We start from the raw sequence: 16,928 nt of genomic DNA, 5'->3' as shown, positions 1-16,928 counted from the left end.
ACTCTGGAGGAGACTGAGCATCTGTGACGGATACGATCTTGTTACAGGTTCAGGCAAAAAATTATGAGAGAAACAAATGACTCAACAGCAGCTGTGATAAAAGTGTTATATATTTATTGTAATCTTAACAAAAATATTTTTGAAGAGAGAATTTTTCAGCATATACAAGATACGGAAATCCTGGGGTTAAGCACAGCAGTTTGCTTTGACATGGGCCACTTACTTCAATAATCAGTTAACGTGATGTGTTCAGGACAATATATCCTTTGCGAGTCAGCAGAGAAAAGCCACTTCACCAAGGAATCTACAGAGGGCAGGAAATCTGGCCCCATATTTGGGCCAATCTGTTATATTCTACAGAGGAAAGCTGGGGAGACATCAGTCAGTTTATAATACATGGTCCTTTCTCCTAAGCACAATATTTGAGGAGTTTCTCTTTAAGGCTGCAGGCTGTTTTCCTGCTGCCAGGAAAACAGGGTTCAATCCCTAAGCGCATCTATGCACACAAACTGATGGCAGATATGATCCTAATACTCTTCCTAGCTCCCAGCAGTGCTTAGCATCTGCAGGAGTCTCCTGCTGTGCAGATCGGAGGGTTCCTGGAGGGAAGGATCCCCCACAGCAAAGGAGCTAATCTCATCAGAATATGAACGGGAGAACATCAGCATGGACCTAATACTATAAAAATGTAAAATACTACTTCTAATACATAGCAGCAGCACTTGTATTGACTCAGAAAGCCTTTAGAACATGTCACCATTTTTCAGTTCTCTGCAAATATTATTAGATCCACTTCTATCAGATTTCTCTATCTTCCCTTCAATTTAAAAGAGGATAGACTGTAACTTTTGCAGAATACAAATGCTACAAATAAAAGTAAAACCACATTCTCACAGAAAGGTAAGTGAATCCTGCTCTGGTCTGGCACTGGCACCATAAGAAAGTTCCTCTGTGTGAAACCAAAGCAGTCATTCTTCATAAGAAAGGAGTTTTTTTCCTCTTTACCAGACCTCTATTTCCTTGAGCAAGGGCCTTTCACCACATAATTAAGAATGAATTATTAGTATTAGGATTACAGAACAATTAAAAAGAAAAGAAAAGGAAAACCATGTCAGGAACGTCTGACACTGCAGTCATACAGCGAGCAGTCCAAAACAGAACCTAACACAATATGCATTTAAAGGAGAGGCCAAACAGATTAAAGAAGATCCTTTAAAAGCAAGTAAAGTGAGCCATCCTTCTGCTGTACTGTGCTGTCTATGTTCAATTCCTGATAAAATTTATACAACTTCTTGGCCAAGTCTGTTGCCCACATATGGCGTGAGGATCAGTTGAATGGTTTTCTGCAACCCAGCTCTACCTACAGCAAGACAGCCCAGAGAGCAATGGCATGCCGTGTGTGAGCAATGTCTTGGCCCTCTTCCCTGCTGAGACATGACAGAATAATGGTCCAGATTTCTCCAGAGACGGGGGCAGCATGGTAACTGCAGATGTGCAAATCAAGCAGAAAACAGACATACTGTAAAAAAGCTGCCATGTATGTTACTACCACATGAGGAGAAATTATTAAAGCCTACTTTCAAAATTGCGATCGCACATGGAACCCTCATGCAGCACTAAAACAATTAAAAGGTTACAACATAGTTCTTTCTTGCATCTGAACAGAAAAACAAAAGCAGTACTAAACCAACATGTTCCAAGATTTTAACCTATATAGCTGTGAATTTAGATCGTAAGCTCTCCACAACAAGGGAACACAGTACAGATTCCACCCTAAACAACGCAACGTAAGTGCAAAGTAACTGTACTCAAGATGACAGAGTTACAGTGATATAAAACGGAAGTATTCTTGAGGTCAGAAGCAGGCCCTGTATCTTCCCATGCTTCTGCACAGTCTCTCACGTTTTCAAGAGGCAGAGGTTGTTCAAAACTGAGAATTGTAACATGCAAGAAAATAATACATTACAACTCTGTTCGAGTTCTGCCATATTATGAATAACTATATTTTAACTGCAATTGTGAAGGGTAAGTTGGGTTTCAGATAGAATGGAGAAGACAAAAATTAAACTCTTCAATGTAAGTGCATGTGGTACTGCAGGGATCCAGACATGTGCCACAGCAGCCCTTTTCAGCAGACTAATGTCACACAGTGCTCATATCTTTTCCCCTGTCATTTTGCTGGCAGAAGGTTCTCTCAGCAATGTGCTTTCTCCCCTTCCCTGCATACACTCTGCTTTTCTATCCCTTTCCCTGAACGTGTGTGCAACAGTCACAGTAAGCCCTGAACTATTGCTGAACCCAAGATAAAAATAACAAGCCATTAGACTTCTTAGAACTGTAAGGATGCTGCTAGTTAAGACTCTGCACAGTGCATACACTAATTTGCAGGATGACGGGAAAGCAGCAGTAAGGGTTGATTGTAAAGGGAATTCTGCAATATACTGTCTCAGTCAATAATGTTTCACAGGCATGAAAAAGAGATCAAGATAATGACTCCTATTGCATCTCTTAGCCTCTAGAGCATTTAAAGCATGGGGTAACTAGTGATAATTCCTAATCTCTAGGAACAGAAGGATGCCCTGTATCCCAAGCTCTATAATGTCTGAGATTCTTCTTTGTCATTGCAGAGGGCCAGCCCTACTATTCAGCTCCCATAATTCATACTGCTTTATTAGATAGCAGGGGGGTGGATGGGGTGGGGGTGGCTGTTTACCTTCCCCACATAATACTGATCCACATGTAGATGTGAGCATGCAGCAGCTCAAAATGGTGCACCTTTCTTTGCTTTATATGAGGCAGACTAAAAATGGTGTTTCCTCTTTCGTGACCTGGTAGTCCGTGCAGGAGGAGTCTGCTTTGGGGGGTTTGGGTTAGACTCTGCACAGGGCTCAGGGGCGGGTTTTGAGCAAGCTACTTGCAGGAGAGACTCCTGCATGGCACTAGGATCCTGTATCTTATGGAAAGCCTGGACCCCATCACGGATTTCTGAGAGGGTCTGGCACATCTGGCCAACTTGGCTGGTGAGGTCAGCCATCCTCTGACTGATCACATGCATGCTCTCTGCCATGTCTCTGTGAATAGCCACCAGCTCCTGGCAGAACTGCCTGAACAGGTCTGTTTGCTGTGTGTGGGAATGAAGAAGCTGGCGATCGAAGCTGGAGAGAGGCGGGCTCCTTGTTCGTGGGTGCAGGGGTCTGCAGGACGATGGGGTGCGTGGGGACGGACGGTGCACTTCCTGCCTTTGGCTGGCAGCTTCCGAGTGCTCTGATGATGAAGAGGTGCGGAAGAAGGAGGGCTCGGAGAGCTGGCTGACTTCTGCACTGGCCCTCTGCCGTGATGAGAAGCGGTGTTCCCGAGAAGTGCCTGGCATCTCTTCATCTTCGTCAGCTTCAACAGAAGAGGAAGCATGAATTATTAATGTGAAGCCCCTCACAGCTCTGACTTCTGTTTCAAGGTGTCTCAAAGCATGTGGAAAAAGGGTTTTCCCTTTCACCCAGTCTGCCAATTGGGACAAGCCTGCAGCTCCTGATGCATAACTCAACATGCATGTTATGCAGCATTAGCATCTGTGTGACAAGCTTAGCCACAAGAGGCCTGAAGAGTGAGGGAACTCAGTCAGCCGAGGAGGAATCCAAGCTGCCACAGCATCCTGTACATAGTGCTATTCATTACCAGAAGACAGGTAATTCTCATACAGTAGCAATGACTCACCTTCTCCAAAATCACAGCTATCTAGAACACTCAAATATTTTGGGGGGACACAGGCTGCTGCCCTTTGGTCCAGTCCCAGGACACCCCCAACACATGTTGGTTCCTCATGCCAAACCCCTGGTCCCATGTTACCTCTTACATCCTCCTCACAGAGAAAGGTGCACACAGCACTTGCTACTTGCAAAGTCTGGACTGTATGGCCACTATTTGCTTTGGCATCACTGAGTAAGGTAACTGGGTATTCAAGCAGCAGGACCTCATATTAACCGAGCAAGTAAACATGATGCAAAACCAAAACCAAAGTAAAAACTCCAAAGGAAAGTTCTCAATATTTTGATAAATATCTAGTGATATACTAGTTCATGGGTACAGGCGCATCAAGTGTAAGGAGAAATGATACTGCATTTGTTGCAACTGCCCATGTCTCCTTGCACACAGTGTATTCATTTTGCCTCTGAAGTAGTGCAACTGGCCTCTAAGATAGATGCCAAGAGTCACCAAGTCCCACTTTGCCGCTACTTGAAGAATTCTGTCTTTGCTTTCCCACTAACAGTGTTACTTCAGGTAAGAAACATAACATGATGGGACAGTCACCTGTGAAGTATTAGTTAGCTCACTTCTCAAGAGAAGAAAACCCTTTTTCTCTTCATTGTATCCCTAAAAGCTCACAGACAAAGAAGTTCCACCTCCGTACAAGAAAACTGTACGTGGGCAGCTAGGGAAAGACCTGCAAAAAGCAGTTTGTGGTTCAGTACTGGAAGGTGTTTGAGAGTTACGATATAAGTAGGTTAACTTAGAAAGTAGGGCCAGTATTTTCTTAACAAAGAGTGGAGGGGGATTATCATCTACCATTTTCATAGCACTTGTACTAAGACTTCAGACCGCTACTGAGAAGTCACTGGTGGGCCTGTCATCAGAGCACAAATACCATTGATCATTTAAAACCCGCCCCTGGCCTCCTCAGCAGCCTTCTTAGAAGACGATTACCATGCAGTGATCCATTAGTGACAGCCACATGGTTCACAGCTTGACAGCACTACCCTTTTATTGGGGTGCATGCAAGATGAAAGTTCCTAATCTTTTACAAATAATTTTCCACCGACTGGAGGTAGTTGCACTTCACCTATAGATGTCCTCTCACTCGTAGGATCAGTTCAGACTTAAATCTCTTTAAGAAAGTGGAACCCGAACAACATCTACCCTTAGAAGATAGCAGGAAAAAAGGCTACAGAAGCAGATACAGAAGATGACTTTAACTTGGAAAAAGCTTTCCCGCAATCCACCTCATCATCCTACAATCACCAGAGCAGGTTGCCTTGAAACCAAGCATCACAGTGGGTCCAGGCTTGACAGGCAGCCCAACATCTCACAAAACACACAGCACTCTTCTGGTGTCAGACTAAGATATGCAAGTGCAAGACAAAGAGGTGTTAAGGCAATGATACTTACAGCTTGTTGACGGGCTGTCAACCACGTCCAGATCCGCTCTCCGGAAGCCGTGCATCTGGTGTGACGAATGCAGCGTCGACTCGATGGCTCTCTCGTGGGCGGTCAGGACAATGGCCGAGGGCCGCCCCGTGCTGCCGGGGCTGGAGAGGGACCTCTGCATGAATGCCAGTTTGTCCTTGGTCCTTCTCTTCATGTCGTCCCATCTGTGTTTAATGTCTTTTACAGACCTGGGGACCTGGCTGACTGATGTGATCTGCCTGGCTATGCCTTCCCAGATCTTGTCCCTGTCAGCATGGGATAGACGCATTGTCTCCCTCCCAAACAGCATGGCTTCATTTCGGGTCACCTCAGTGACCAGAATGTCCAGTTCTTCCTTGGAAAACTTGGGCTTCCTCTTTCGTTCAGCCATGTTCCTTGGGTTGAACATCCCACAAAGCACAATTGGGTAAAAGGAAATCAGTGCAAAGCATCCCCCTGCATCCAACCACTTGGCCAGTGCTGCACTGGGGCAGAGGAGTTCGGTGGGATCCAGCTCCCCCCACCCGCAATAACCTTTCAGTTTTCCTCAATGGCACCAGGAAAAGGCAGCCGTTTTAAGAGGCAATTTTCAAGCTTAAAAAAACCCAAGCAAGACTAGTGCGAAGCAGCCTTTTCAGTTTTACAGCTAACATGAAGTTTCACACTTCGTACAGTCCCCTGACTTACGTATGATAATTTCAGTACAGCCTCAAATCAAATGCGGCACTTTGCAAACAGAAAAAAAGTGTGAGAACTCACAATCAAACTATGAATTAGCCTTAAGGTGACACTGCTCCAAAATGGCTTCTTGAGGAAATTTAGAGACCTGAAACATCGTATTGTTCTGCCTGGCAGAACATGCAATGGAAACTTTTACACCACCCTTTCTGTTAAAACTCACGGAAATCTCATGCAGAGGCTAAACTAAACTGGATTTTTTTCAGGGAAGGGGATTTCACGCAGATTCACAGGCAATTTGTGCATCCTGCTTTTCCTAAAAAAAATTTATCTTCTTCAGCATGAGGGGTATTGCACTTCGAACGTTTGTCTGCTTCATAGCAAGCTTCTGTTTTTTCCAGAAATAGTTGCCAGTTTCTATTGTTCTCAAAGGGAATGAGGCCACCCACTTGCTTCTTCTGGCTAGGCTTTGCTCTCACTGCTCCTGACAGGAGCCTGTGACTGTTTCTGATGCTTCAAAAGAACAACTTGCAGCCTCAGCCCATCAAGAAGAAGAGGCAGAGATTCTGAGAACAAGCAGTTTTTTTCATGTGATGCCTCTGGGGGTGTGTGTGCGTGTTAATTTTTCCAGCCACAGTCAAAGGAAACTTTAAACAAAAGATTGGTCCTAAATATGGGTTTTTACTTAAAAAAACGCAGATCTACTCAATAGGGAGGGAGAAAATAGACTGTGTGGATATCCATTTCTGCCTATACGCAAGGCGGGAGCATGGACAGAGGAATAATCCAAATCCTGAGCAATGGAAACCTGTGTCTAAGCATGCAACAGAGCACTGAAAAGATGAGAAGGCCACAGAGGAGCAGAGCTGTTGGGAAGATTAGTGTATGCCTTGATTTGAATTGTAGCAGAGTGAAGTAAAGTGCCAAAATGAAATGGTTATTCCATGCTATGATCTAGAAAGGACTGGTTTTACATATCTTCAAATAATTAAAAGCAGGTATGTCAGGATTCTTTCGGAAGAGGTAGACGTTTTTGGTGTTTATGTAGTATAGTTTCTCCTGATATTTTAAAAGGAAGTTGTCAGATAGAAATCTATGTCAACATGGGATTACAGTTGAGAGTACAACATTCATTTAAGGTAGAAGGCATTAGTGTTAGTATGAATCACCCCAAAATCCAGTTACTACAAATCTAGAAAATTAACATTTAAAAAGGATATCAAAAGGTGTAACACGCAAGAAATAAAATATCTAAATAGTTAGGACATCTAACAAACTTAACTCTGCTCTGAAGTGACACCTTGGGAAGAAAAATTCAGTAGCACCTAGTGACTTCCCAATGTGTTAGCATTCCTTCTGTTTATGGTCCCAAATTAAATGAAACTGAAGATTATGCTGTTGTTACCACACCGCACAACCAGGGAAACAAATTCTGGCTAGGATATCTCAGACCCTCCTCTTCCAAGAAGTTAAATTGTACCCTAAAATCTTGGCTGCGTGTCCTATCTATCCCACTAAAACTTCAGCTACCCCAAAAATACTTCCTGAAGAGTTGGTAAGGCCCAAAGGCTGCAGCAGTTTTCCTACCTGCCCATTTTTATGCTGGCCCCTCTGGCATCTGGCTGGCACCTCCTCAGAGGTGGCTGCCTTTTAGCACTGCTCTAGCCTAGCACAAGAGGAGGGTGTTTGGGCTGCACTGAGAGGGAGGATGCTAGTTGGAGAAAAACCTACAGAAAGGTAAAGGGTCTCTTGTCAGATAGAAAGGTAAAGGGTCTCTTGTCAGATGTCATCCTAGTTTCTCTTTGGTGCCGTTACACTGCTCATTAATGAATCTCACCGACACGACTGGTTATGAGACTGCCCTCCATCAGTGTAAGCGTCAGAAGCTGCCAAATTCCCACTGAAAAACCAGTTGGAAATGCTGCTCAAATCCAAGCCACATACAGTGAGAGCTGGGAGATGAGCTAACCGCACAGAAGCATTTCACTGGGACAAATGTAAACGTATCTGTGAGATATTGTTTTGGTGAAGCTGCTTTTATGGAAGGGTAGAAGGAGCATTTGAGGAAGACAGTAATGAAACCATGGACAGCCAGCAAAGTGCTTGGTACATTAACCTCAAGAAAAAACACTTAAAAGAAAAAAGGAGTGCTCCCAGCTAAACAATGGCAGGAGAAAAAAAAAGGTTACATGGAATACTGAACGAGGGAATGTTTATGGTTTGATTTTTATTGCATTCAGCAAAACAGGCCTTCATGTACGTGCTTTGCGAGTAGCCACAATTGTGCAATATCATCAATGCCTCCACGCGCTGGAAACAAACCTCCACACTGACAAATTGCTCTCGTGAAAAGGAGTAATGGCATTTTACAATCTGTCCATCAGCAGAGTTGTGCTTGCAGAACAGAAATTTCTCCAGAGTTGCTCACAGCCTCTGATGGGGTTAGGAAACCTGTGTCTTCTCCACTCTGCTGGATCCATGGCTGCTGCCACCAGCAAAGCAACACCACTGGGGAAGACATATTCCCTTTTTGCTCACCCCAGATGGGTGCATTTAGCACAACTTGTGGCAGACATGGCTGGTCTCCTCATCAGCTCCCACAGGACACGGGTCAAAACAATTCAAGATAATCCAAGTATTGCAACAGCAAACTCACCACACAAAGAGTAATAAATTCTGGCCAGTTTTAATCATGAATTCAATTAGTATTAGGTTCCCAGCAGGCACATTAACCATCTCCTTCTATAAATGCAGACAGTGTTACTGGTTTTGTTGGAGATATTTTTTTTCCCTTCATGCATTTTCCCTAGCATGCAGGATATCACTGGGAGCAGTCAGTTTTGGAAGTACCTCTTTCGGGATGCTGTGTGGGTTTTAAGCTCCATAGGAGCCCCAGCTGTGGGGCTACAAATTCCCACCTCAGCCTAGGTGAATTTGAAAGTGCAAGACGGCAGAGCTATTTCTTTGCAACTTAAAGTGAATTTGCAGACTACAAGAACAGTGAGCATTTAACGTTCACCCCACACAGGTATCAACCAACTCCACTTCTCTCTGCCTAAGAAGCAAGCATACAATCACTTCAGAGCCTTGGGAAAAAATTTTACAAGTATTACAGCTCTGTAGTACTTCAGGATCCATTTGCTCTGAATAACTTTCAGTCTATAACCCATAAGAATATTTGTTTAACTTGCTAAAAGAGAAGAGAGACAAGTACATGCAGCTTAACAGAATGACTTGTGCATAGGTTTATGGCTTTCAGTCCCCCTGCACACATGGTAGGCAGCCACAGTCACCTCCCTCTTTTTTTTTTTTTTTTTTAAAAAGGTTCCAATAAGTCAAAACAGCAGCTCTGTGAAGATTACTGATATAAGCTGGTCCTGCTTTGAGCAGGCCATTGGAGTGGATGACATCCAGAGGTCCCTTCTAACCTGCATTATTTTATGCAAAGCAAATCGTAGACATCTCCATTATCAGGAGATAAAGGAAGACATACAAAACTTTCTTGCTCCCCATGATGTCTGTCACTGTTTTCAGAGTGGAAGGGGGGCAGAGAAGAAGGCAAAGGGAAAAGAGGTAAAGAAGTCTTGCACTAACCTCTTCACAGGGGCTGAGGGAAAGCATGAATTTGAACCATGCCAAAAATTCAACAATTCAAAATTACAAGTGAATTCAAGATTCACTTGTAAGAAGGGATAGAGTCTATACATGCCAGAATTAATATGGAAAAACCACACATGAAGCACTACGCTCTGACAACTCATTTAGGCACTGGTTTGCAGGTGCTTCCTATCCTGCACCTCAGTCTGAGGAGAGCAATACACACATAGAGGGATATCCCCTGTACCTTCTGAATTACTTCCATTTTTTGGTCAGATTTTTTTTGTTGTTTTTGTTTTTCCAAGTAAGGTCTCCAACAACTGAATAAAAGACTTCCTCACAAGTAACTAGGAACAACGGCTGGTTTTGTGCAAGCCTTCAGAAGAACTCTGATCAGTGGCAGTTTATGGTTTGTGTTTGAGAAAGCACTGATTTTGTTTGAGGTTTGCTATGCTTTGTGGTACTAATTCACACTGAGCCTCCCCCATCCCCCTCGTAAACATAGAAACAGAGGAAAAGGTTGACACACATCTCTGTAGCCAAACTCATGGAGTTTTATATAGTATTAGAAACAACAGTGCTTTACGCTAGACAGAGACTAAGAGTGCATTATTCTTGTTCTAGTAGCCAACTTGAGAAGACGCCCCTGAGCATCAGGAGTTTGTTTTGACTGACTGAAGAGGGAAAGGCAAAGAGGATGTTGGACAGCTCATCTGCCTGTTGCTCTGCCATCTGCTATGCTTTGTACTCATTCATCCCTGTAATCCACTGCCCTGGGTAAACAGGGACTTTTAAGTCAAACAGCAAATGCTGCAGTGTACAAATTGTCCTCACTGGGAACATGAAAATGGACTCAGATGTGGTAGTCAAACAACAAAAACAATAGCCAGATCTGCAAGAAGAGAGAGGAGTCAGCCCAAGCTGCCCTCCCCATGCCATACCCACCTACCCAGAAGGTGAGTAGATCTGCTTTGCAAAGCACTCCATCTGTGAGTGATGGCAAAGAGCACCATCTGAAAAACAAAAAGAGCGCTGTCTACAGCGTTCCTGGAAGTACGTTTCTGTGGGTAATCTCCATGACAGGTAACGTCTTAGTGTAGGATACTGTGAGTATCTCTGTTTGAAAGCTGCTAACAAACAAAAACAATGCTTTTTGAGAACCACCGTCTCCAATTGAACTGTCAGTCAGACTCCATATACGGCTGGTATTTGAGGCATTAGCAAGAGTAAAAACAGAAAGATCAGGAAGACTGGTATAGCCTGTCAAGGTCCTCTGATACACCCTTCCCCAGAAGAGTTGCACGCATCCCCTTAACTGTCCCTACCCTTTTCACAAAGCTGTAATCTGCTTGCCTGTCAAGGCTGTACAGAATGGTTCAGATCACATTCATCCCAAGACATAAACATGGCAAATACAGGTTTAAGTGGAGGCTTAAAAAAGAACATTCTGTTCTTGTGGTGGTAGAACCAAGAGTAGTGCCCATATAAATCCAGACACGAAGCTAGTGTTGGTAGTAGTAGTAGGAAGAGTTCATTACAGAATTTTCACTTTCCAAGAATATGTTTTCCCTCAATTATATTGTCATACAGATCACGTTAGGAGATGATATAATCTGAGCAGCAAAATTTCACTCCGATTTTTGACCTTCTCATTCTTTGCTTCAAGATCTATGTCCTCCTACCTATTTGTCCACTGCACCATTGCTTCTTTTTGGAGTGACAACTCCAGCCTTGCCACAGGACTAGAGGCTTCTCTCATCAGGTAGCAAACAATTGTAATGGCTGGAATTCTTACAAAAAAATTAAGTCCTCTGCTGAACTCCATGAATATAAGTGTCAGAACAGCTGCTGTCCATGTTAGGAGTCAAATCGAGCAAGAAGTGGTGCAGTCAGTGTTGTCTGGCTATTTTTATATTGCATCTACCTGTACTTTGTGCTTTCTTTCCCTTAGTGAAGGGCAACTGAAAATCCTAGCCATTCGGACCAATAAAACAGTTAACTCGCATCCTGCTTTACTCTTGTATGAAATGCCTTCTTGATATTATTTCCAAAATTCACTCCTGAAGCCAGGACTAGTCAGAACATGGGATAGGCAGCAGTACACTGCCATATCCCATTCCAGCTACTCCAGTGACTCACCATATGCACAAGGCACTTCAGTGTTTTGCCTCTGCTTCAAGAGGCTACAAGTGACCTATATTTTGCAGATATATGCAGGTATTTGCAGCACTGCATCACTGTTAAACATTTTCTCTTACTACTGCAATTAACAAAATAGAGCCAGCCACGCTCCTGGTTCAGTAGTAGCTGGTTTTTGGATTCTGCTATTGTTGAGTCCCTAAGCCGGTAGAGGGAGCACAAGCACACTAATAATTTCTGTGTTCAGAGCTGCAGCAACTCACTCCATGTTTCTAATAACAAAGTAAAGCTAAGACCACAAATGAGAGTGCGCCATGCACAACTGCCTCTAGTAAAGCCCAGAAGGACAGAAACCACTTCTCTCAATGTCTGTCAAATGGGAAAGAATAAAAACCCAGAAACCACTTCTCTCAACGTCTGTCAAATGGGAAAGAATAAAAACCCAGAAGAGACTCAGATGTTACCTAGGGGATTACACAAAGCTTTTTGCAAATATTTGAAAATAAAGTAAAAAAAGAAAAAAAAAAATGGCAGTGAGACCTAGCAGTGTTTTTAAGAGTGGATAAATAGGTCTGTCTTTATTATTTGTCCTCATCCCAGAGAACAGTCATCCTCTGTACACACTTCCTTGTTTTAGCTCCTACCATTCAGCCTGACTCCAAAGGATTCTCATCACAGCAGGTATCAAAAAAGCACAAGCAAATCCTTTAAGGAAGGGGTTGTGGCATTTTGGTTTGTTTTTCTGTCATGCAAAACAATGAGGAGTGCTTGATGGCCTCTCTCAGGAACATAAAGCCCCAAAAGGGAAGGCAGAACTGGACTCACCTCATCCAGTTTGCTTTGGTTTCATCTGTCCCATCTATGGATTTGTAGCGGTTGTTCTTATCAACGATCTGCAGAACAGAATAGATGCAGCAAGTGAGTGAGCTGGTGCAGACAGAAGTAAGACTTTGACTTTCAAACCACTGCTTCAGTTCCAGCCTCAAGTCAGGACATGAAACTCTATGCCACAGACTCAAATCCTCATAGGTACTCTAGATTGCCACCCTGATCACCAGCCTGTTTGGAGGGTACTCTGAACTAAGCAAAAGGCATTTTCCCATGTACAAATCTCCACAACGCAGAACTATGAATGTAGCTGGCAAAATTGTTAACAGTCCCGAGATATAAAGGACTAACCTTCCTTTCAAGGCAGGGTTGAGGCACACATTTATTTTATAGGCTGAACAACTGTGAGCAGAATTTAATACCAGCAACTCTCCATTTTTTTCCAGCTAGAATTCAAGTCCTGCATCTGATTTCTCAGAGTATTTAGTATGTATCAACCTAGTGATAGCTCTGTCTCACATGCTGACAAAGGCCTATAGGACTGGGGTAAAAACTCATTTTTGGGGCTGGAGATTGCATGCAAATTGGCTTCTGATGAAATGGGAGAGGCTGGATTTCCTCTTTCCTGGCTCTTCCACAGTGGCCACCTGCTTTGCAGAGCCTAGAAATGATGTTTCCTCTATCTTCAAAATGCGACACAGGATGATTAGAGAAGGGAAAGGTACTGGAAGGGCCTTTAAGATGGTGTGGGGATGGAAGAACATGGCAAGAGAGAAAGGAGAAGGAAGCTCTGCTTTCTAGATCTGTGAATTGAACTTAGGTTCAATTCCCGATTCCTTTTAACGTATCTGTACCTTTAAACTACTAATAATTACGGCAGGTCCACATTCACCTATTGCCCACATAGGTCAGCAGAGGAGCTTCAGAGAAGGGAAAAAGATGGCTAAGTTCTGGCTCCACTGCCCCATGAGTCCCAGCTCTGAGCTGTGTGGTTGGAAATCATTTTGTTAGGGAGGTACTTACCAGCCAAGAGAAGAATCCTGCAGACTTGTCCTGGCTAGAGATCTGCCCCTCGTATGGCCCAAAGATGTGACCTTTGGGGATCACCTCGTTCATACAGCGCACGTCGTTCTCCCCACTGGGTTCTTTCACCACCTCCATACCAGGCGGGATGGTCAGCGCTGCCCGGTCAGGGATCCCAACAGGCACTGGGGTGTCGGACACAAACACCGGGGGACCATGGTTCGGACACTCATCGACAAAGTACTCCTGGCAGGACTCGCAAACTGTGGGTGTGAGGGGAGCGGATGGCAGGAATTATGCAGGGCAGATACGACATCCATTTAAGCTCACAACAACTCATACAACACACAGCAGCGAGGCCAGCATGCCATTTCTCAATCTTCCAGAGAAAGACTTCTGTAATCTAGAGTGAAGACCTGAACCTAGCAGTTCCCCTTTCCCACAACAGAAAGCATATTCTCCTCCCACCTCAGCCTAGGTCACGACAACAGAACAGGATGGCCCTCTTCCCCAGATGCTGCAGGCCTGGCTTCCACGCTCATAAGCGCTTCACAGCCTTTTCACTTTGTTTTTCCTCCCATGTCTCTCAACAACTGCTCTGCCCCAGGTCATCCTATCTGACCAAAATCCATGCCTAGATGCTTTGATAAGTAACCTTTTCTCCCAGCTCCTCAGGTGAGCACTAGTGGCGTATACAGATTTGCCATTGATGGCTACACACGCATAGAAAACTCTCTTTCACAGTTGGCAGAGTCAGAGTTTAGAGACTCCTTGCAGATCAACAGTTAGCAGTAACTTCCCCTCTATCTAGCTAAAAGGTTTGATTCCCCACATACCAGAGAGTAGCAAAAACCACACACCCTGAAAACAAACACCCTTGTCCTACAGCCTTTTTCCCGTCCTGCAGAAAGACATATAACATCCCCAGGTACTTGTCTTGTGGCTGAACTCATGGTCTCCTTTAAGGCCTACAGTATTCAGGTATGCAAACATAACTGATATCACTTTTATTTTGCAGAATATGGAGAAAGGTAGAGAGTTGTCATCCATGCAATGCTCCCTGCATGGTTCCAGAACTGAAATTTTTCGACTTTGCAGACTCCTGGGTTTTTTCATGTCACTCAAACTGTGCATTTTAACGTCTCTAGCACGCTTTCCACCTATCTCCTACCACTATGTAGCTCTATGATTGACAAGCTTCTTTTGTGCAACAGCTTCCCTATCAAATATGCCAATCTTCTTAGGAGAGCATGTGAATTCATCCCACATGTTTCTCCTCTCCCTTTTCTAACCCAAACACCCAGGGTGTAGATTAGAAGAGACTGAACTCTATACAAGAGGTGGCATTGTTTTTTCTCTGCTAATAAGACACTTACACCAGAAATCCACTTGCTGAAAGCTCTTGGTCATGATCAAATCTCGTTTCCCTCTCAGTTTCTTGGGTTCCACATCCATGGACTGTGGATCAGGCCTTCCAGAGCTAGGGAGAAAACAACAGAAAGAGGACTTTAACCTACCAATATTTTGCACCGCAAAGAGAGAGGAACAGAGGCAATGAGATAATGGAGTCTAAACAACCCTCTTAGTCCCCATGCCTGTAGCAGAGATATGATTCACCTTGCCATCCAACCTGTTGGTTTACACTACCTGCCAAAAGCTGGTACTTGACACCCTTTAAGCCTAAAGCTTACAGTAGTTACCGGGGCTTCAGTTAGAGCACTACCACACATGATACAAGCCTGGCACATCTCACCCCCTCAACAGGAGACTAGCAGAGTGAATGCCCACCATTTTGCTACACCAGGAAAACCTGCTGATCGGAAGGCTTGCAGTGCCTCAGACACTGGCACTGCAAGCCCTCATACAAACTAGTATACACAGACACGTGTCTAGCGCATGAGCAGATGACCATCCCTGTCATAAACCAAAAGGCAGAGTCTCACAAGCGAAGGTTTTAATATCTTTCAGAGCTTCAAGTATACATCTCTAACCTAGAAGGGAGAATACACAGGACACACACCGAGCCACGTACCAAGGTTGTCCATACTCCTGATCCCGACGCGGAGAGCAAGCCTCTGTTTTTATCGTCACCATCTCCCCTAAGGAAGTCTGGGTCTGGATCAAACAGTCCTTCAAGTTTTCACTCATGTTCTGAAAAAGAATGAAGGAAGGTAAGAGAAAAAATGAATGGCCAGGAAATCACAACCTTTCTTCCCAAAGCAAGGACCCAGACAACAGGTTCCCCTCCCCTGCTCTAAGAACAGTCATGACATCTATGCAGGTGCTGGATCACCTACGTATTCATATAGGTGAAAATCCTTTCCTACATCAGGATGGGAGGAAACAGCAATTCAGCTATAAGTCAGGTGCAGACTATTAGGCACAACGGAGCAACCTCAAGCACAGGAAATTTAAATTTTGCTCCACAGCATTCACAAAAAATGTTGTGCATGTAATTTAAGACTGACAGATAGGATGTGTTACTGAAATGCAGCAGATCTTATTTCAGAGCAGATCTTTGGGGACAGAATATTGAGAAAGAGAGGAATACAGGTGGGTGCACAAACCAAGGCCCATCTATAAATATGGCCTATGCCAGTCCCCTTCAGGGAACAGTGAGGTATATCACACCTTTGAAGATGGAGCTTTCTGTGTGCTTTGGACACTTTGCAAACAGTGACACGTCCACAATGCCCTGCAGGATTCCAGCAGAATTGCACAAGTCATGATCTCTCATCTTCCTGTCCCTTGAGATGAATGGAGCTGAGCTATCATTACCCTTCTGGAATGCAGGCTGCTTTAATGAAAATGCTTCTCCCCTAGCTCACAAGAGCCAGAAACCATTTAATGTTGTTTACAGATAGCAAGCTCAAAGCCAATAAATCCCCTCCCTCTCCACCCCACTTCCCCTTTGCCAGAGGATGCTGCTGAGGAGGAAAAAATTGGTATGGCTAGTAATGATAATTCAGAATTAGTTTTATTAATACTAACATTTTTGGAATGACCACTAAGCTCCAGAGCATCAGGGGTTGATACAAAGGGTAAAGCAGGGAACCTCTCATCTCTTCACTGTGTTGGTCTTGGGATTTCCTCTAAGGCACATAAACTGGCTACTCCCAGGCAGCGTACTAGATTGGACAGACCTGAGGGTGGCTCCCCACAAAGTCTCTTTGTGCCCTCACTTTCCATATCTGCTGCCTAACACTGTGCTCAGAGACAAGGCATACTTGCGACACCCATCTGAGGGGACTCAGTTGCTGATCAGACCCCTTCTCTCAGGAGAGCCAGCGTAAGAGCCAGTCTGCATCACCACTTGGCTCCGACATCCTGAAATTCACGTACTCAGGCCACACACTCCTGAAGACAAGAATTTTCTTACTCCACATATGTTTTTATGGAACTCAGCACCAAGGAAATCTGGTCGGCATTTATGGCACAGTTTCAATAAGAAGGAACACTATTTCTAGCCATCATAGATTTTCTTG

General features: G+C 44.1%; 1 protein-coding gene across 7 annotated transcripts in view; it reads right to left on the bottom strand.

Annotated features, from left to right (window-relative positions):
- The window catches only part of PRDM11 (PR/SET domain 11), a 53,185-nt gene that overhangs the window by 18,341 nt on the left and 17,916 nt on the right, over positions 1-16,928 (bottom strand). For 5 of the 7 annotated variants that reach the window (XM_068945591.1, XM_068945593.1, XM_009682803.2 and 2 more), the window contains exons 2-5: positions 15,476-15,594; positions 14,820-14,923; positions 13,444-13,706; positions 12,418-12,485 (exon numbers count right to left, since the gene is read on the bottom strand). In XM_068945591.1, the coding sequence (XP_068801692.1) occupies positions 12,418-12,485; positions 13,444-13,706; positions 14,820-14,923; positions 15,476-15,591 (551 nt within the window). In that variant the 5' untranslated portion in view covers positions 15,592-15,594. Of the gene's footprint in view, positions 1-10,398; positions 10,467-12,417; positions 12,486-13,443; positions 13,707-14,819; positions 14,924-15,475; positions 15,595-16,928 lie in introns of those variants that run through there. The other 2 variants (XM_068945594.1, XM_009682804.2) reach the window with 2 other exon arrangements.

This window comes from Struthio camelus, chromosome 5 (assembly GCF_040807025.1).
Source record: "Struthio camelus isolate bStrCam1 chromosome 5, bStrCam1.hap1, whole genome shotgun sequence".
NCBI classification, from domain to species: Eukaryota; Metazoa; Chordata; class Aves; order Struthioniformes; family Struthionidae; genus Struthio; species Struthio camelus.
Note: the sequence above shows the minus strand (reverse complement) of the source record. Positions and strands in the feature narration are given on the sequence as shown.